This window comes from Anolis carolinensis, chromosome 5 (assembly GCF_035594765.1).
Source record: "Anolis carolinensis isolate JA03-04 chromosome 5, rAnoCar3.1.pri, whole genome shotgun sequence".
Taxonomy (NCBI): domain Eukaryota; kingdom Metazoa; phylum Chordata; class Lepidosauria; order Squamata; family Dactyloidae; genus Anolis; species Anolis carolinensis.
In genome coordinates this window covers 27,209,515-27,231,322 of record NC_085845.1, presented here as the reverse complement: position 1 = coordinate 27,231,322, position 21,808 = coordinate 27,209,515, and the positions used below count along the sequence as shown (strand labels likewise).

At 38.2% G+C, this 21,808-nt stretch overlaps 1 protein-coding gene across 1 annotated transcript in view; it reads right to left on the bottom strand.

The window, feature by feature from the left end:
• Window positions 1-21,808, bottom strand: part of arhgef38 (Rho guanine nucleotide exchange factor 38) — a 61,165-nt gene that overhangs the window by 3,622 nt on the left and 35,735 nt on the right. The window contains exons 6-13 of the mRNA XM_008119198.3: window positions 16,455-16,654; window positions 14,842-14,975; window positions 10,731-10,835; window positions 9,728-9,850; window positions 8,421-8,741; window positions 6,183-6,323; window positions 2,502-2,700; window positions 100-359 (exon numbers count right to left, since the gene is read on the bottom strand). Coding sequence (XP_008117405.2) covers window positions 100-359; window positions 2,502-2,700; window positions 6,183-6,323; window positions 8,421-8,741; window positions 9,728-9,850; window positions 10,731-10,835; window positions 14,842-14,975; window positions 16,455-16,654 — 1,483 coding nt within the window. The remainder of the gene's footprint in view (window positions 1-99; window positions 360-2,501; window positions 2,701-6,182; window positions 6,324-8,420; window positions 8,742-9,727; window positions 9,851-10,730; window positions 10,836-14,841; window positions 14,976-16,454; window positions 16,655-21,808) is intronic.

The following is a 21,808-nucleotide window of genomic DNA, read 5'->3' as shown; positions in this document are numbered from 1 at the left end:
GGTTCTTCCCTGGTCTCTATGATTCAACAGTTGACAAATTATACCAACTATGGGTACAACTCTCCCTGTTTTAGACATGAAATGAGAAATCATACTTACCTGTTGGTCATCTTCATAAAAGGTATCCACGTCTGTCCCATTAACGGATATCTTTTCACTAAGGCTACTATGAGAAGAGCTGCTGCCACTTCTCTTGTGTCCAAGAGGCTTGCCGTTGTTGTCATCCAGTTGATGCAAAGATACAAAAAGGCTGATATTATCAAAATCGCCATCACAAAGACCAGTTTCCCCAGCATCTTTCTGTGCTTTTGCTGGATTGTAGGGTTTCAGGAAGGAGGAATAAACATATCCTTTCAAAACTGAATGTGAAGAAACATGTCAAATTAGAAAGGTTGCTTAAGAATGATATTTTATGTTATATTTTCACCCATCTCTTTTATTTTAAAAGGTAAAAACGAAAAGAAACAAAATTCTCTGAGACAGGAAGATAGTAAAATCAGGATAAATTACAAATGTTAATTATGTTAATTAGTGATGAGGAGCCCCTGATGGCGCAGTGGGTTAAAGCGCTGAGCTGCTGAACTTGCATCCCGAAAGGTCGCAGGTTCGAATCGGGGGAGCAGAGTGAGCACCTGCTGTTAGCCATAGCTTCTGCCAACCTAGCAGTTCGAAAACATGCAAATGTGAGTAGATCAATAGGTACCGTTCCAGCAGGAAGTTAACGGCACTCCATGCAGTCATGCCAGCTACATAACCTTGGAGGCGTCTACGGACAACCTTGGCTCTTTGGCTTAGAAATGCAGATGAGCACCAACCCCCAGAGTTGGACACGACTGGACTTAATGTCAGGAGAAAACCTTTACCTTTAATTAGTGATGATTTAGTAAATTCCATCATAGTAGGAATCATTTTGCCCTGCACTCTCAATAGCAAATCCTTATTCAGGCTGACAAAACAGACTACAACGTGAGCCATCAACTGTTCACAGAACCCACTAAAATAACTATAAGGTCTGTAGAATAATGATGGAAAGGAATCAGCCATATATAGGGATTAAAGCATTGGTTCTAACTTGGGGTCCCCAGATGTTTTTGGCTTATAACTCTCAGAAATCCCAGCCAGTTTACAAGCTGTTAAGATTTCTGGGAGTTGAAGGCGAAAAACATCTGGGGACCCCAGGTTGCTTCATGACAGCAATATGAGGTGAGTTAGGGCCATGCCTACTATTAGGTCAGGATAGGAATTAACTTGGCTCATGTCTCCATACCAGAGAAGGGACATCCCTAATCAAATGACACTAAGGGTGCATCTACACTGTAGAATTAAGGAGTTTAAATGAAGTTATTTTTTTACAAGTTCTTTAGATTTCTCTGCCAAAGAGTTTTGGTGCATTACCAAATCCCATGAATCCACAGCATTGAACCATGCCATTTAAATTGATGTCAAGCAGCATTAATTCTACAGTGTAAATGCATTCTGAAGTTCCAAAGATGACAACAAGTCAAAGAAGGGGTAACATAGCATGTCAGAATATTATTGTTAAACTATTTGAATAATCGTATTCTTCATGAAAAAAACAACACGACTTCAGTGCTGAAGAGTGAAAAGGATAGGTCCATCCCCAAGCAACTGGGTAGCATCTGTGAAAAAGACGATGCTGGACAAATGAGTGTTTATTTAATAGGATTCATTTTTAAATAAAATATTTATGAGGCAAGATATCATTTAACTATGAATCCAATTCTGAATGCATGTATGTTGGACATCTGTATGCCTTGATTGCCCGTTCTTATATGTTTGTTTATATGCTCATTTTTAAAAGTGCTGTAAAAAGATACAAAAACAGAATATATAAGAACAATTATCAATATAAGACAGCAATGACATTATCAAACTTCAGTGCGAAAGACAAGTGTGGAAGGCAATCCAAAGCAATAAAGCATCATCAGTGTTGGGTCCCAAGTGAAATGATTGTGAAACTCACTTTCACATACTGGGAGGGAGCTAGTCCTTGAGATTACTGGGATGCAGCCTATTGAGGCTTTCAGTGCATTGCTGACCTTGGTGGGTGTTTAAAGATGTATGATATATGCCAACTCAAATCTGTCAACAGGTAAGCAGCAGCATCTACTAGATGGATCCTCTGAAAAGCCTCACATAGAGCACATGGCAGAAATGCAATTTATAAATCATTATAGCACAGTATTTGGAGCATGGTTGTGTGCCATCAGCAAAATGTAAATTGACTGCCTGCCATTGCTTCTCCTGAACAGTCATTATTTTAGCTGTCTAAAATATTTTGGTGTTCTCAGGAAGTGACTCATTGACCCAAATTCAAAGACAGAACTACATGAGAAAATGAGGGAGGGAGGAAGAGGGAGAGAAAGAAAGAGGGAGGGAGGGAGGGAGGAAAGATGAGACTGGGAAAATCTAGATTTTATATTCTTACATGATATAACTAAAGCCTGATAACTGTTGCTATGCCTGTGCCATGAACTTACATCCAGTGTCAACAAGCCATCTGCTGGTACTTCCAAATGGATCCTTTTGCTCTACTACAGCGATTACTTCTCCTTCATACAGATCAATATCCAGTTCCTGTGTGGCATTGTATTTGCGTTTGGCTTGGTACAGCAAGTCTGAATTGTATGTAGACATTATGGCTGACCTGTGGTTTTCAGTCTGACGTGGAAATTCAGGCTGGAAGCAAAACAACAGGGTGTTTGGGACAGATTTTCCATTACAATATACAGAAAAGCATGCCATATGACTATGCACAAAACAGTATATGTGATTTCACTCATTTCAGTGGGACCTCATAAACAAGCTGCACCCTCTTCTCAGTACCTCCATTGTATGTCTCATTAAAAACTATAGGCTTCACTATCATCTGTCATTTCACATATCTATGCAAAGTCTGGGAACATATCTGGTATGGATGAAGGGTCTGTACTATATTCAGTTATTGTCAGCCTTTCCAGTCCTTTCTGAAAACTATCTTGTTTATACTTCCTTGGGTGGGTGAAAATAGGATGTAAATTGGGATTTAAACCCAGAAGGGCTATGTTCAAATTTACAATATCTTTAATTAAAAGTGCATGTAGCCAACACAGACCTTGCGCCAATGTCAAAAAATACATCAAGGGTATTATAGCATTTAGCTTGGACATTTGTTCAAAAAGAAAATGGCTCCTGTTTTGTGTGTGTATTTGGCAGCATCTCATGCACAGCAAGATTGTAAGAAGCAGCCAGGTAAGTTGTTCCCCTGCTGAGGGTCCCAAAGGAGGAAATCTACGGGCCATTGAAGAAATAGTTTAAAGTTTTCTACTTCACCTGATATAATACCTATAATTATTGCTCCCACTTTAGGTATCGCTATTTGCATTTTTAGAAACAAGAATTTAAAGTCCAAATAAGTAATCATCTCTGGATTTGTCTTCAGATTATGAGGAAATGTGACCCCACATGAGGGTCATGCTTTAATATCAACACTGCTAAATCAAATCACTTGTGTAAGCAAGCATTGTGCAAAGATCAGTTAGTAATGTATATAGAATCATAGAGTTGGAAGAGACCACGTGGACCATCCAGTCCTACCCCCTGCCAAGAAGCAGGAAAATTGCATTCAAAGCATCCCTGACAGATGGCCATCTAGCCTCTGTTTAAAAGCCTCCAAAGAAAGAGCCTCTACCACACTCCAGGACAGAGAGTTCCACTGCTGAACAGCTCCCACAGTTAGGAAGTTCTTCCTAATGTTCAGGTGGAATCTTCTTTCCTGTAATTTGAAGCCATTGTTCCATTCCATCATAGTCTCCACGGCTATGTGCTAATTTGTATTCCAGGAAGAGAGCATTGGTTTGCAGAGCATTATCTGGCAAGATTGCAGTGCCAGACTGTATATGGTGTAAGGCTGTATACATAATATCAACATTCACTAAGATTTATTACTGCTTATACAGATGGTCCAATGTTCCTGAGCTTGTTCCTTTTCTCTTGGAGGAAGTAAGATTAGTCTCCCATGAATAGTCATGTAAAGGAAATTTGCCTGTTTCTCCCATCTTAATGCACTTATCCTTCCAGTGTCAATGAAAGGAATCATTTTGAAGTCATCTTCCAACCTGACAGGGATACATAACAGGCCCCATCATCAGGCCAGACATAAGAAACCAGTAATCCAAGGATTATACTATTTTATATATGGAATGACAAGTTACAGATATGGGACAAGCAGGGCTTCTGCAAGCCTGTGGCTCTTAAGGCTACATTTTTAACAGATATGTCTTAATCTGAGCTTTGCTTTTTTTAAAAAAAATACATCCTATCAATATCAAAGGTATTTCATTTTCCTGTGCAGTAAATAAATACATTGGAAGATTAGCAAGTACTGCACAGAACTTGTGTTGGGAATCTATCAGTAGATTGCATATGCAAAATTTGAAGTAAAGCTTGTAACAATGACATAGTCAAGGGCTGTAAAAATGAAATCAGGTACAGTGGTGGAGAAATGGCATAAGATTTCCTTGCAAACCTATGCTCCATTATTTGTGAAGGAGAGACATACTAGGGCTAGGTCTAGATGGGCCAAATAAACAGTCACTTTGCAACTGCTGCAGGGTGTCAACAAGACATATGGCTGGATTCGCAACAGAAGCACTGCTTCCAGCTGTTAATCCAGAACAAGGGAGACATGATTTACTCTGGGATGTCCACAAAGCCTTGGAGTGATTCTGCTGTTCTTTAGATGTAGACATATGGAACCAGCCTGATCCAGTGTTTTACTCTGTGTGACTGGTCAGAAGCAGTTCTGATTATTTAAGTGTAGATGCAACCTAGATGGGATGTGAAAGAGCCATGAACATTATGACATTCTTTATATAAAACTTGTACGCCAGTTGCGCCTGTACCTTGGGAAGTCAGATTTGGCCATGGTGGTCCATGCTCTCGTTACACCTAGGACAGACTACTGCAACATGTTCTACATGAGGTTGCCTTTGAAGATTGTTTGGAAGCTTCAGATAGTCCAATGAGAGGCAGCCAGGTTAATAACTGGAGCGGCATATAGGGAGCACACAACTCCCATGTTGCATCAGCTCCACTGGTTGCCAGCTCGCTACTGAGCACAATTCAAAGTGCTGGCTTTGGCCTTTAAAGCCCTAAACGGCCCCGGACCAGTTTACCTGTCTGAATGCATCTCCCACTATGAACCATCATGCAGATTAAGATCTTCTGGGGAGGGCTTGGTCTCGGTCCCACCACTGTGACAGGTGTGATTGGCGGGGACGAGAGATAGGGCCTTCTCAGTGATTGCCACTCAGCTATGGAACACCCTCCTTGGTGAGATTGGATCAGCCCTACCCTCCTGTCCTTGGTAAAAGATGGTAAAAACTTGGCTGGCGGACCAAGCCTTTGGGACAATGCAATAAGGCAACATTAGGATACTTTACCTTGCTGGCCAGATCCAGTATGGCTGATCTGAGATGGTTTTAAAACAACTGATTTTAAAGTGGAGATCATTGTTTTTAGTGTTTATGTATATTTAAAGTTTATTTTATGTTCCGGCATTGAATGTTTGTCATATATATGTTGTGCTCCACCCTGGGTCCCCTTCGGGATGAGAAGGGCGGAATAAAAATATTTTACAGTGGTCAGTTAGTGTTGATGCAGGAAAGCAATACATCTGCTTACCATAAGTCAAGTTTCCCTGGCTTCTTAACTCTATGAGAAGATTCCTGTGGTATTAATACATGGAGTGTGCCATGAAGCCATTGTCTTTATTCATACCTCTGCAATGACAAGCTTATTTAAAATCTTGCCAAAAAAAACCAAATGACAAGTTTCTTTTTTGTTGCATCTACACTGTAAAATGAATGCAGTTTGATACCATTTTAACTTCCATGGCTCAATGCTATGGAATAAGGGGATTTCTGGTTTTACAAGATTTTTATAGCCTTCTCCTGCTAAAGGATCCTGGTGGCTTACTAAACTGCAGCTCCCAAGGTTTCATGGCATTGAGCCATGGCAGCTCAAGTGGTGTCAAAGTGCATTAATTTTACAGCGTAGATGCACCCATTTAAGTCAACAATGACTTGAAGACACAAGTCAATGTCTGTGACTAGTTATCCATACATAATATAAAAAGGAAACTTCAGTTTATTGGTATATCATTGTGATATGTTACAAACCTGGGGAGGTGTGCACTTCTTTTTTTCAAAGCTTAGCTTTCTCTCAATGAAATTTATACTGTTGGTTTCTTTGACAAAATTAAGATTGTGTACCTCTTCAAGTACCTGTTGTTGAACCTCAGTGATACTAGGAGAAGAGAGCTGCAAATTCAAAAGACATTTGAGATTTCATAATTAGTCACATACTACAAGAATACAGAAAGAAGCATAGAAAGACAGATATGTAAGCATGTGCAAGCAAATACGCACATGAGAGACATTCAAGTCACCCTGTCAACAACATGTTGAACAACATAAGCTAAAAAAACAGTTGAGCTAAAAGGCAAACTGTAATCAATCTCAAAGCCTAGACATATCATTTTACAAGTAACTTTTACCTGTAACTAGTTCCTTTTCTAGTAAAAAAGATGTAATAAAACTTACATTTCAAACGTAATGTAAAAGTAATGTAAATTAAAAATGCATTTTTGCATCATTTTGACATTCTAGATAAATAGACTCAATCGAGGAAGCAATGGAATGAATTCCAAGAAACTGGAAAAGGGGGCAGCATGGGAGGATACTTTCAGCCCTCTTGCAGCAATGGGTTTCTTTGTAATAGGTAGTTGTATTAAGTCCACACTAGGATCCTTTTCATTGCTTTTTGCAAAACATCTCAGTGCTAGAAGTGAGCTTGCAGGTTAATATCACACACTGTCCATCTCCCTAGCATACAGGCAATCCTCCCACTGGCAGAAAAAAAAAAGATAGCTTTGGGGGAGCACTTTTAGTCCTTGCAATGGTAGAATAACCATAAATATGAATTCCAAAATTTATAATGTTGTACGTCAGGCTTACGATATTATAAACACTGAACATGGTACCAGCCATTATTGCAAAGGAGGGTTTGGCTCTTATCCACACTTCAACTGCATATATTAATTCATTTGAATTCATGTATGTTATGGCATATTGATAAAGAAGAGGAAAAGCTATTGTCTAAGTGGTACAAACCTTGGCTGACCCAATTTAAAAATGATGCCACTAGAGAGCACTGTCCACACATTGACAGAGCTGTGCTACAGGAAAGAAAGAACAGTTGAAGGACGATGACAATTTATGGGACAGGATAACAGGGGCAAACTTCCCAACACACATCAAACCTGTGCAACTCACTTCTATGTATGTTTAAGAAAATATGTATTGAATACATCTTTTCATTTGGAGAGAGATACTACACATTTTGTGGAGAAGATCTATTGATAATATAGACTGGATATTCATTCAGCAAATGTGAATTTTCTCACTTAAGTACAAACAAGGTGAAATTCTGCACGCTCACACACCCCCATACACTCTAGTAGCTACTTTATGTTGTTTTTAGATGGCTACAGGTAAGACTGTGGTCCTTGTAAATACTGTACAGTGAAGACATCTCCCTTGCTCTTTGATACTTTGCTGCTGAGTGTGCCCAGTGTGGAACACATCTCACCACATTAAAACAGTGGATGTGGCTCTGAATTAGACATGCCACATTATCACAGGACGTCTACACCCTACACCACTGGAGAAATTACACTGTTTAGCCGGTATTGCACCACCTGACATTTGCCGGGAAGTAGCAGCCAATAATGAAAGGACCAAGGCAATAACATCTTCGGCCCATCCCCAGTTCGGATATCAGCCAGCATGCCAATGCCTTAAATCAAGAAATAGTTTTCTAAGATCTCCAGAAATGCTCACAGGAACACCTCAGCAAGTGAGAGTTCAAAAGTGGCAGGTTAAAACCTGGAACCTCAAGCCATGACTGATATCAAATGAGAGACTCCCTCCTGGGCACACAGAAGACTGGGGGACTTGGAAGGCACTGAACAGACTGTGCTCTGGCACTACGAGATGCAGAGCCAACCTTAAGAAATGGGGCCACAAAGTAGAGTCCACAACATGCAACTGCGGAGAAAAGAAAAGCACAGACCACCTATTACAATGCAGTCTGAGCCTTGCCACATGCACGATGGAGGACCTTCTTATAGCAACACCAGAGGCACTCCAAGTGGCCAGCTACTGGTCAAGGACATTTAGTATAATGCCAAGTTTTTTACTTTGGTTGTGTTTTTAAATACATTGCAACTGTATGTACCCTCGGTTTGATTCTGATATTATAGATAGATAAATAAACTGTACAGGGCAACAGTGTGTGTAATAGTGCATAATTACAATCAACCACAATTCAGTGATTATGGATGCATTTGTACTCACTGTTATAAGGGATTCTCTCCCAGAAAAAGACTGTAGTGAGGATGAAGTCATATCCTTCAGGAGAGTGATAAGGCAACACATGCAATTTATCACAATTCTCTTTGCTGCCCTGTTAAATATCTGCAGCTCCTCCACAAGCTGAGCATTGAGAGCCTCGTATTCTCTTCTGGCAAGATCCTTCTCATCCCCTGGTGTCTTTGGATGGCAGCTATTATAGTCCAGCAGTTTGTCATACCTCTTCTGGATTAGCTTCTGAGGCCCCAGGAACAGGGCCTGTAATGTGGACAGGGGGGCCAACACCATCTTGTTGACTTGATTTGTCTTGATGTGTACAAGATGAGGAGAGGGAAGCAAGGAAGGGAAACACTGAGCAAATCATATTTCATACCAAAGATGCATCATTCAACAGTCATTTGTGCAAGTTCATGTGCATTACTATAACCTGCACATGAGAAAATTAAAATACAAGAATCATAGTATTTACAGGCAATAATGGTGCTGCACTGTACTTGTGTTAAATCATTTTAAATGACTGTAGAAAAAAACTTTATAGTTTTTAGAAAATAAGTATTCAGAAAATACAATACAACCGCTGTATCAATGAGGCCAGTATACACAGTTCCATTTATCCATGTCTGGCAAAATATATTCTCTCTGGGCATATTCTAGGTCCTCCAGCATGACTATGGGATTCCTGGCTGAAAGTCCTTCATTTCAATAAGGGTCAATAAGGTTATCTGTGGTTTCATGTATCCATACAAGGTTCAGGAACATATCCCCCATGAATATGGAGGTCATACAAAGAAGAAAATTGGAGTTCAAATTCCTGCCTACTCACAAAGCAAAATTGACTAGTCATTTTTTCATTTCAACAAATCTGGCGGGATTATCATAATACTTATTATGCCTTTTTTCATCCTGCCTTTCTACTAAAGATCATAATGTGGCGTAATTTATGTCACAACATACCTGAGAGGTAGGTTTGTCTGAAAGACATGATAAAGCCAGGGTTACCCAGTGAGCATTGTGAATAAGCAGAAACATTAACCAAAGTTAGTCTAGCTTAATATCAAAACTTTAACAGCTACACTGTATATACACTATACACTATCTTCTCTGTCTTTTCTCTTTCTGGTGTGTAGGGTGAGCTTTTTAATATGCAGTGAAATCAGAACAAGTATGATAATTGGGCTGAAAATCAAATCAGCTCAACTAGATTTGTTATTACATTTTAACAACCATGTATTGAAGCACAACTTCTTTGAAATTTGTATCTCTAGCTTTTGGATTGAATTTCAAGAACATACAAATCCTTCATTGGTGTTTGCAGCATTAATCGGTGATTCCGAAGAGCTGGTTTCCTCAATTTCTCTCTCATGTAAAAGCTTGTGAAGTTCAGTTTCACATGTAGCAGCCAAAAGTATAGAATCCTGAAAATAATATAATGAGTTAAAAGGAAAAATATTGAGCACACACCCCAATCGGCACATCGTGATAAGCCATTGTTTGTTTTAACCATGGTTTGTTGTTTAAGCTACCAACTACATGAAAGACAATCAACAGCAACTATTTTAAAAACACATCCTGTTGTTGGTCTTCCCTACTTTTGGTTTGTTTCTCTCAACTTCTATTTCAATAAAGCATCTGGGGAAACAAGCCATGCCTATAATTTTGGATGTCACAACAAGCCATGGTTTAAACAAGTCAAAATTCATAAGCTTAAAAATATGATTTTGTGGCTGGTTAACAAATCATTGTCTGATTCCAGTAAACAAAACTGCAGGTTGTTGTGACACAAAACCAGCGTTTTGTTTGTTTAACTCATGTATGCTTCTTAGTTAAGCACTGAAGTGTCTCAAATTATTTCTGGTATTCTAACAGTACAATACTCAGATAGGACATGCAAAATACTAAAAGCATAAATTTTCTGTAAGAATTAATTTACTGTAAGCTGCCTTCAGTCCCAGTTCTGAGAGGCAAATGGGATGATGATGATGATGATGATGATGATGATGATGATGATGATGACGACAATGGAAATAATGATTTCGCCAGAGTGAAACTAACTGAAATTTAATCTTCACATCATTATGCAACTTGAAAACTAATATTATAATTGGGTCCAGGACAACTTTACAGTCATATTTTGACATTAAATAAATCATAGTGGATGCCAGGTAGAAGCAACATTTTCCTGACAAAAGGACTCAAAACATGTTTCATACTTTTTCATAGACAGTCAATATTTGTTTGCTACTATGGATAGCATGTGTGATGGTGGGGAGGGAAAATTTGCACTGTTGCACTCACCTTCAACTGCTGCAGCGACCATGAAATATTCTTCACACACAATTTGACCGTTTTTTCTAAACTTCTGAACAACTTCTCCTCCTTATTAAAAGTTTCATCTTTCACCTAAAATACATAGTAACATTATGATTACAGTAAGAATATTCTTAATGTTGGTAAAAAACCTGAATTATAGATTGGGAAATGGTCCCATGAACCATAAGATTCAATCTCTGCTCAATGCAGGATCTCCAGATAAAGCATGCAAAGAATTAGAGCCCACTACTTCTATTGCCAGTTTGCTTTTAGGACCTCATCAGATGCAGGGTTCCCTCTGTTTCTATAAACTTTAAATATGGAGTCTCATAGAGTCCATCAAATGACGCAAGAGACATTCCGTTTGTTAAAACTGGGTGGGAACTGGAACTGCTGGATTTTAAGGTGGAATGGCAACTGTTGTTAAATTCTCTGTTTCCTTTTAAAATGGAACACTAGGAAGATGATTCCAACTGCTTCCTTTCTCTCCTTTTGTGGGATGAGGTCCTTAGTGTCAAGAAGTTCCTTTTAACATTTGACTGAAATCTTGTAACTTAAAACCGTTAGACCTCTAGAGGCAGTGAAGAACAAATATTGAACAACACACTTCTGTATTCTTTCTATTGGACCTAGAAACATGCATTCATTATTGGACATAACCTATTGGAAAATAACTGCACCCAGTCTGAGCACATATCCTTTTGGCAAATGTGAATCTCCATGAATATGTGGAGACCACCTTCTGAAAACCACTAGTCAAAAAAAAAAAGCATGACCTTGTTAGAAATCAACTCTTTGAACAAGTGATATTTACAAGCATTCATGTAATGGCAGACAGATAGCTCAGCTGTTAAACTGATGAACCATGTCTTTGAACTGCCAAGGACAAAGACATCCCATTACAAAATTATATTTGATTAGCTGATGATGGTTGTTTCTTTAAAGTTGAAATTGTAGTTGTAATTGACCAAAATATATACACTCTCTTGAAACCTTTTAGTTTAAAATATGCACTCAGAGATAAAAAAAACAAAGTCTTCTTTGAAAAATATCATATCTTGTTTACTCATAAACCTCTTGTATTAATTCACTATACAAGCACATTTCTTACAGATAGGATGTAGTTTCTCTGTGTTAAGTACACAGGGTATCGTTCTTAATCAATACCCCATAGACTTTAAGTATACTTGTACTCACTGAAATCCATAAGCATACTTCTGTACTGAAGTCCAAACAGCAACATACATGCATCCACCTCCACTGAGGTCTGATGCAAAAATGAATACAAAATGGAGTCCTGAGTCTGAACATGCTCAGTACAATCATATGTCTATAGTCCCTCCCACACCAAAGAGGTAAGTTAAACTGGCAAATCAACATACACATAGAATACAGGTTAGCAAATATATACATTACTAAATGAAATAGTGAGAGGCTTGGGAGGTTGCTATTTCCAACGTTCATTGTGTTATGTGAACTGACTATTATGTGGGGGAAAGCCTGTGAAAATTTCTGGCTTATATTTTCTGTCTTCTTTTCATCCTCTGCGACAATATCGATGGAGGAAATAATAGCCTTTCATTTTAATTTTTAGCTGACCACAACAGTATTCTTCAGGAACTGTTTTCAAAATTGCTGCAGTTGTTCTGTACTCGATTTTATTGTTGTCTTATCTGAAAGCATAGAGATTCTCAAGATGTTGCTGTACTGCTTTCATTTTCTTTGATGTAACGTTGAGTATTTGTTTAGAAGAACAGAATAAAAATCTCAAGCTGACACAGTCATGTAAAAATAAGGCTGTAATTGTGAAGGAGCATGAAATGGAGGGACATCACCTGAGAGCTGAGGCAGCACAAAAATTCAGCTCAGTGCAACCATGCAAAAAGGTGAACTTCTTGAATGAGATACAAAACCTTACATGAAAAAAGCAGGAAGTGGAATAAAAACAATGACAGATTACAGAGGACAGTGTGGATTGTTAGTCCTTTCTTTGTATGCAAGCACATACAGCGCCCACATGTATTATGCTGGTTTGAATGCATGCTTAGAAGGGAGAAAAAGACCTTCTACAAAGCCTGACAGGCATAATTCAGTGTGATAGAAAGGCCAACATATTAAAGAAACATAGAGTTTATTTTATTATGCTCACATTGGCTTTCATGTTTATGATGCTCTCTTAGCTTACATAAAAATGAATACGAGCAACACATCATTTTATGCCATACATTTATTTGTCCCTGTGCTCATTACTGTACATCTGTAGAGTTAATGCGTGCACTAGGATTTGAGAGACAAGTTGTGCTGAAGAGCAAGAATAGAGGTTGTTCTGCCTTCAGACCCTCACCTAGCATGAGGTTCCTACAAAAAGCAGAAATTCAAGACTACATGGCCAATCTTGTTAAGTGAGCATGTACAGGTTATACTGCAACTCCTAGAATGTTTCAGCCTTCAAGCTGAAAAAGTAATTTTTCTAAGCCCTACCTCACATATAGCTCCCTTGGAAATGGATGAGATGTGTGGCAATAATACTTAGGAGCTACTATGCCTACATCTATATACTGTAGAAATTTATTTTGATGCCCATTTTAACACTGCCACATATTAGGAATTCAATGAATATAGCAGAATTTACACATAAGCACATGCTGTCTTTTTCTATCCAATGGCAGCACTAGGTCAGAGCAACATGCATTTTCTTTATGTTGGACTGCTAGGCAAATTTATTTTCACATTAAAAACATTCTGCCTTGAAGGGAAAACCTCATTGCCCTTAATAATCAGTATGTCGATATTTATGACGTCAAGCAGAGTGAATACTGGCTACTGTAACTTGTGCCAGTGCACTGCTTTTGTAGAACACTACTGATCTTTACCAAATGAGAAAAGATTGTGACAGCAAATAATTCAGAAGATATCTAGATTACTACAATTATTTAAAGTAAAGCAAAGGTCAGGCACATAAATAATATTTTCACTAAAAAATAAATTTGCACACTAGGTTTCTATGTAGACTTAAAAATTGTCTGTTCCAGTTAAGGGATTTTGGAGGATGTAATTCCCAAAGTACTTTTCCCACATCATAACCTTACTCTTACTCTTACTCATAACCTAGATGTAATTCTACCACCATATTTTCCAAATTCATTATTTTGTTAGCACCCAAACCTTCCAATAAGAACTGACTACACAAATGTATCGGTCTCCAGTCACTTTTATCTATTTAAATATTTATCTCTTGTCCCCTAGCCAACTAGGGTTTTCAAGGTGAGGCATTGCGACTTGCGAGCTGTAGCAAGATTCAGAGCCAAGACAGTGAAACCTCTCAGTCAGTGTGACTGAGACCTGCTGTCAGTTGATATCTCCATTAGCGCAACCATCTTCTGCCATTACCATTCAATCTACCTTTTCAGGATGATATTCGAAAATGATGATCCAGCCTTATATATGGAATGAGACAACCATACATAAAAATCTTACACATGTAGAATAAATCTCAGGGCTTAGGTCAAAATATCATAACATCAACCACATAACATTGTCCTACACATATAGGATCTGATGTACTCAGACTGTAATTAGATTATGTTATCCCCACATAGGTCATTGCTCCAGCTATAGGACAAGAATACAACCCATGGATTCTGCCTCCATGGATTCAATCATTCATGGCTAGAAAAAAAAATTAAAATCCAGAAAGTAAATTTTCAAATTTTATATAAGGGATAATATTGTCTGTGTCGTATATAATGGGATTTGAGTATTCATGGATTTTTGTATGCATGTGGGTTGGAGGCAATCCTGTATCCAAATTCCAATGGATACCAAGGGCCCACTTTACATAGAATCATAGAGTTGAAAGAGACCAAATGGGCCAACCAATCCAACCCCCTGCCATGTAGGAAAAGCACAATGAAATTGCCATCCAACATATGGCCATCCAGCCTATATTAAATAATATACATGCAAGGTTTAGAAAAATCAGAATCACTGAATCAGTTATGAGTGCAAATTTTAGCTTTCCATGGATCGAATGAATAACTATGTACAACCATTTCACAAAACCCTGAGTAAAGTTAAACACGAGTCAATGGAATACCTGAAGTTCTCCTCCAGTCAAAATTTTCAGGTGACCCGTGACTCTTTTGGACTTCTTACTAATTGAGTGAATATTTAGTCTTGAAAATTTCTCTTTCAAAGATTCATCTTCATCATTTTTCTTATATTTCAACACTGAAAAGTAGACAAGCCATGCACTAATAAGACTTTGTATTCATACAGTACCTATTCAGCTCTCTTTCTTTAAATACCACAACAGATCAGAGAGAGAGAAAAGAGAGAGATGCTACTACTACTCATTGTACTTATAATAATAATAAATTGCAAAGATGATGAAAACTTTTCAGCCAAATAAGCTTTTAAAAGTCTATCTCTCTAATTGTTCCTATTGTTTGCAGTAGCACCACAGATGCTATTTATTGCAAAAGACATAATCCTGTGCACCATAATAATTTCCGTGCCTTTGCAGTCTAAATCCCTCATTAGTTTGCCTGGAATGTCCTCAAACATCACTCACACACCAAAGTTTGATAGACGTTTTAAAGAAATGCAATCATCAAAAAGTGGACCAGAAACAAATTTAAAATTCCAGATGACTTCCCACTAGAGAACACTAATATAATAGAACTGAATTGAACAGTTTTATTCTGGAATTTAATGACTAAGCAAATGGAAAGTCAAGCATAATGGCGTTTAGCTATGATAGTCAAAAGAAACCAATGTTGAGTGAGACAAAACACCGTTGAGTACCAGAATGAAAGGGTGGTCATTATATTTATGACTTATTTGTCAACTTCTAGATACAAGGTTGGGAAACCCTGGAGTCAAGCACAGTCCTTCCAAAGAAGACACATCCCTGGACCTGAGCACGGCAGCTGATGATAGGGTAACTAAGGGCCCTTCCACACAGTCATATAACTCAGAATATCAAGGCAGAAAATCCCACAATATCTGCTCTGAACTGGGTTATCTGAGTCCACACTGCCATATATTCCAGTTCAAAGCAGATAATGTGGGGTTTTATTCTGATATGTGGAAGGGGCCTTGGAGGTCTCTCATACATAGGGTCACCATAAGCAGAAGTCAACTACAGATGGCAATTACCGGCAACTTAACAAATGTCTGGATACTTTATTTCCCTAAATACTGTAATTTTTATTGTGTTTGGAAAATTGCTCAATGAATTTATGGGAAAAACATGTCAACATGACACACTAAACTAGAGGTAACTTGAAATGAAACTGGAATCTTTGAGTCTCTTCAAATCCACACTAGAGGAAAAGAGAGAAATGCACACATAAACTAGGCATGATTTAGTTAATTATTCTATTTAGTTTGATTCCAGTAGGTCTAGTCTATGTCCATCTAAATCTAGATTTAATCCAGTATGTACAAGTGTCTAAAACATCAATTCTAGTGTCATAAACCGGATGTTTCTGACAATGCTTGCGTCCAGGCATTTAACACCATCACCTTGCCTTTGAATATACTTCTATTAACAATGTTAGCGGATACCTGTACATTACAATCAGAACACTTTGTACAAACTTTTTCACATTTAATGAAAGAAGCTGCTATACAAGCAGAAGACTTCTTTGAATGTATTTTTGTGTGATCCCCTGCTGTTGCTCCATAGAGTTAATCTTCTCTTACCTATATCCTTTCTTCTTTTAAGTTCATTGATGTTCATAGTCACGGCTTTCACAGCAGCCAAAGCATCCTGCAGTGCTCGGTGGTCTGGGTGAGACATGGGTGTTGTATTCAAGAGTTCACAGAGTAACAATGGATATTTCATCACTCGTTGTATTGGTTTTATCATCAGAGATCCCATGTCCAGTAGGTTTGACTTTCCTCTGAAATTCAAACAAAGACAAGTTAAAATAAACAAATGAATTCCTAAAAATGCAGAGAGGAAGAATTTATTTCCGTATAACAAAACCATGCACAGCAATATGTACATATGAGATATCATGGCTCCTTTGACAATTACAAATTCAGCTGCTGAAAGAATAAGCTCCTGGTGGTGGTGGTGGTAGGGAGGGAAACAACTGAATGTTGTGTCATTACAACTAAAGAAATACATGTCGCAATATCTTAAAAATATTTCGATTCAATCTGACAATGATACGTTCCTTAAAGAAGGAGAACATCGGACAACATGGCCCCATCTACACCATCATATAATGAAGTTTCATAATGCAGTTTAGCTTCATTGTATTACATTATTTGAGTCTACACTGCCTTATAATGCAGTTCTACTGCATTATATGTCTACACTGAGCATACAATGAGGATGAAACTCCATTATATGGCAGTATAGATGAGATGTGTGTGTCTAATATTATGTGTAGGTGTGCTCTACTCATAAGGAATGGGAAAACTTTGGCATTTTCTATATGCATAATTCTGTGTGCATGATTCCTTCACTATGTGCAACCCATACTTTAGCTCATGCTCTTGAGTTTTCAGCTTTGAATAAAAAGGTTGTGATGTTCTTTCTCAGAGTAGCACCACTTTAAGTGCGAAGAGAACATGCTATCATATTTGGGTAGCATTGCTTTGGCAGATGAAGGAATTTTGATGTCGATATACTCAGCTTCTGTACAAAAGGAGTATTATTTTTGCAGGTGTTCTCCTTCCAAACTCCACCTAGAAAAAGCATGTCTAAATTTGGCTTGGTTCCATATATAGAATGCTGGTTTTCTCTTAGCTTAAAACTGTTCCTGTTTTCCGTAGCAAGGGAAAAAACAATGAATGTAAAACTTTAATCAGGGTCTTGGTTTCTTTGGATGGCTGCCCAAGTGATAAACAGCTCTCTGCTTGCATTTCGGAATGACACCATTGAGCAATCTAGTTTGAAAGATAGTAGGTTTGCTAGGAGATGAAATGACTCTACGAGGCATTAAATGTTACTCAGGCCAGCCCATCTTATTCTGTCCAGTCAGATTACCCAGGGATAACCATTCTCTTAGATTGGTTGTGATTTTAACACACATCCTTTAGAATTACACCGTAGAGAGAAGGAAAGGAGCCAACAGTCTCACCACAAAGGTTAAAACAGATGTTTAACAACTTGTGACAGCCATTGTGCAGAAAATTAAGTTCATAATTCATTTGTAATGCATCTTCAGCCACAGCATCTTCAGATGAATTCCATCAACTTTCTAAGGCCAAAAGTCACTACTCTAATCTCACTGCAAGCCATGGCTGCTCCTTTATGCTCAAATGAATGCATGTGACTTAATTCTAATAACATCCCATTCTTTTTTGCAGATGATGGGTAACCAACAGTGTGTCACATGAACATAATGAGAAACCTCTGAGTTTACGTGAAATAAGGAATAGCTCATATATTTTTAAAAATATAAATGAAAGGTTTTCATTAAACATGTTGTATCCCCATACATTTCATTATTACAATTTATGTATGTGTCAGTATTTCTTATAAACATTGGTATAACCTCCTGTTTTCTGGTAAAAGTAAATTATTGTGTTTCGGAATATGCATGTCTAAAAAAGTATATCATCAACATGAAATGTTTGGGAAGTTCTGCCCTAGATGTTACAATTTGATGGAAGGGCAAGGACACAAAATGGAATGGGAATAAAATATATAAATGGACTGTTCATAAAAAACCAACCTGTCAAGACACCTTTTGAAATCCTTTCTTTATATAGTTATGGGTATTCCATGCACTTATTCTGTGCCTCTGTTCACAAAGATTCAGGACTAAAGCAGACATTATAATGTGGGGTTGTTGTATGTATTCCAGGCTGTATGGCAGTGTTCCAGAAGTATTCTCTCCTGACGTTTCGCCCACATCTATGGCAGGCATCCTCAGAGGTTGTGAGGTTCTGAGGATGTCTGCCATAGATGTGGGCAAAACATCAGGAAAGAATACTTCTGGAACATGGCCATACAGCCCGGAATACATACAACAACCCTGTGATCCCGACCATGAAAGCCTTTGACAACACATTATAATATGGTTTCATAGTACCAGTACCCATGGTTTCATTCACCCATACCTAAAAAAAAGTCCCCTCTAAACATTTTCTAAGCCCTCTGGTGTATTTGTGGACTGAAAGTTCTTCATTTCAATAGGCTTTGCTATTATCCGTAGTTTCATACATACACACAAAGTCTGAGAATATATTCCCCATAGATATACACGTCATACTGTACATTAAAATTACTGGAAGAAACATTAACAACCTTAGGTAAATAGATGATAGTACTTTGATGGCTGAAAGTGAGGAGGGGCTGAAGAGCCTTATACCCAAGGTGAATCAAGAAAGTGGAAAAGCTGGGTTACAGTTAAACATAAAAAACCCCAAGATTATGGCAACCAGACTGATTGATAACTGGTGAATAGAGGGAGAAAATGTGGATATTAGAGGCAAAGGTGAAGTACTTTGGCCACATAATGAGAAGACAGGAAAGCTCAGAGAAGAGAATGATGCTGGGTTCTCAACCTGTGGGTCCCCAGTTGTTTTTGCCTACAACTCCCAAAAATCCCAGCCAGTTTACCAGCTGTTGAGATTTCTGGAAGTTGAAGGCCAAAACATCTGGGGACCCACAGGTTGAGAATCACTGAATTATATGAAGGGGGTTGTCTACAAGACAGAAGAGCTTTTCAATAGCAATAGCACCCCAATTCTAGAACACTCTTCCCAGAGATTTTGATGGTGTCACATCTGTGATCTTATTAGCCACAGAAAGAGAACCTTTTGTGCACCCAGGCCTTCTAAGCCAATTAATTAAACAACTACTTATATTTTTTCTCCAGTCTCCAAATGAGACACTGCAAATATCTAGTCTGCTGTGTTTGCATTCCCTTGATCACTTTGCCAGCTCTCTTCTAATTTATATGTCTAAAAGTTCAAGATAAGTTTTACATTGAAATTTAGAAACTCAAGGAAAATGTCAATGGCGTGGGTGAATTCTTAGGATCATCAATGTTCTTATTTTGCCTTCCCACCTTAGCTCGCATCAACTGTGTTTTCTGGCACATTATATTAATGTATGGAACAATCTTACTGGGGATGAAATGTTGCAGAATACTCAGGATGCGGCAATTCATCCTTGGAGCAATGTTTTGCATGAGAATAGAATTAATTTGCCAGTTTGACAGCTTGGGGGAGCTGCTACTTCATGATAAAGTATGAGACATTTCCCTGTAAAAATACAAATCTAAAAATATATTCAAAAGATTTCTGGTTTGGTTGTTTCTGCCTCTCCGTGTGTATATGCATGTGTGTGCATGTGTGAATGAATGAATCCAAATAATTTACGGTATCACATGGAGGCATTTATTCTGCTAATCACTAACATACTCTCTCTGCTATGGCTGAATGCAGAGCAGAGAGAAAGGGTTAGTGTTAAGCTGAAACGTCTTGCAGCCATGTGCTACCACTGCAGGAATCTACATGCTAAAGTGCTCATTACAATTTCTGGTGGGGTGAAATTAAAAATAACAGAGGTTATTATTGTTCCTGGATCAGGGAAGCTGGAAAGTTTCATATATCCCCCTTGCTCAGTCACAACAGGACTGCCCAGAAACTGGCCTTTGAAAGGCAATTGCTTATGAATTATTGACCAATTTACATTCTGAGAGCAACTCACAGTTTATGGCATCTATTTCTGAAGGTGATAAGTGCATATTAATTTGCAGAAATGCAGCACAAGCAATTTGTGGCACATCTGTGTTGTTCCTACACACATACATCTATTTTTTTTCCTTTACGTACAACAGCACAAATAGTTTTTTGCTCTGACAAACACAACTTTCACATATATTCACACAGTCTTCCATTTTAAATGTGATTTAATTGATCCAATATTAATTATTTTACTCCATCTTCTTTCTTTATGCTGAACAGTGGGATATCAGTCTGGCAATGTATAATAATCAAAGGGCCTCTACCCCCTACACAAAAAACCTTGGTGAGTATGCTAAGGTGCTGTGTTTTGGGTAATTCAACAGGTTTTTAATGATGTTATTGGTGTTAATTACTTATTAATCCTATATTTAATTCTATTTTAATGTTTATATACTTTAGGTCATAATTTGTACATTGTGCAATTGTATTTGTTAGCTGCTTTAGGGCTCCTGGAGAGAGAGAAAATGGGATACAAATACTATAAATACTATAAATAAATAAATATAAATAAAAAAACCTGGAGGTTAATTTGTTTCTAAAATTGATTATTTGAGTTACATAAGAGAAAGGAGGCTTGCCACTAGCATGAGGTAGTGCCACTAGTTTTCCAAGCACCAAGTGCTTGCTTTTGAGTATAGCAGTGGTTCTCAACCTCTGGGTCCCCAAATGTTTTGGCCCTCAACTCCGAGAAATCCTAACAGGTGGTATACTGGCTGGGATTTTTGGGAGTTGTAGGCAAAAACACCTGGGGACACACAGGTTGAGAACCACTGGAGTACAGCATACCAGAGGAGCCATTAGTATCCTAGCTTGTTTTTTATTGCTGGAACCATACAGGAACCACCTCTTTGGACATCTGTTCTGTTTTGGACATTTTAGGAAATTGCCACTGTATCACCTCACTCCTAATATCATTTCAGACCTGGAATGCCGAAGATGAAGAAGAGCAACAGCCCCACTGCACGAGGTAGGTGACAGGAACATGGCATGATCTGCAGATATTAAATGGGTTTTCCCAACAATAGCAGGAGATTTATATATCACAAGTAGGAATCAGACTTGCAATGGATGCTTATGACATTGTGCGATATGGGTTGTTGTGTGTTTTCCGGGCTGTATGGCCATGTTCCAGAAGTATTCTCTCCTGACGGTTTGCCAGGAGGCCACCTCACAACCTCTGAGGATGCCTGCCATAGATGTGGGTGAAACATCAGGAGAGAATACTTCTGGAACATGGCCATACAGCCCGGAAAACACACAACAACCCTGTGATTCCTGCCATGAAAGCCTTTGACAACACATTGTGCAATATGGATCGTTGCCAATGCCTATGAATAAATGTT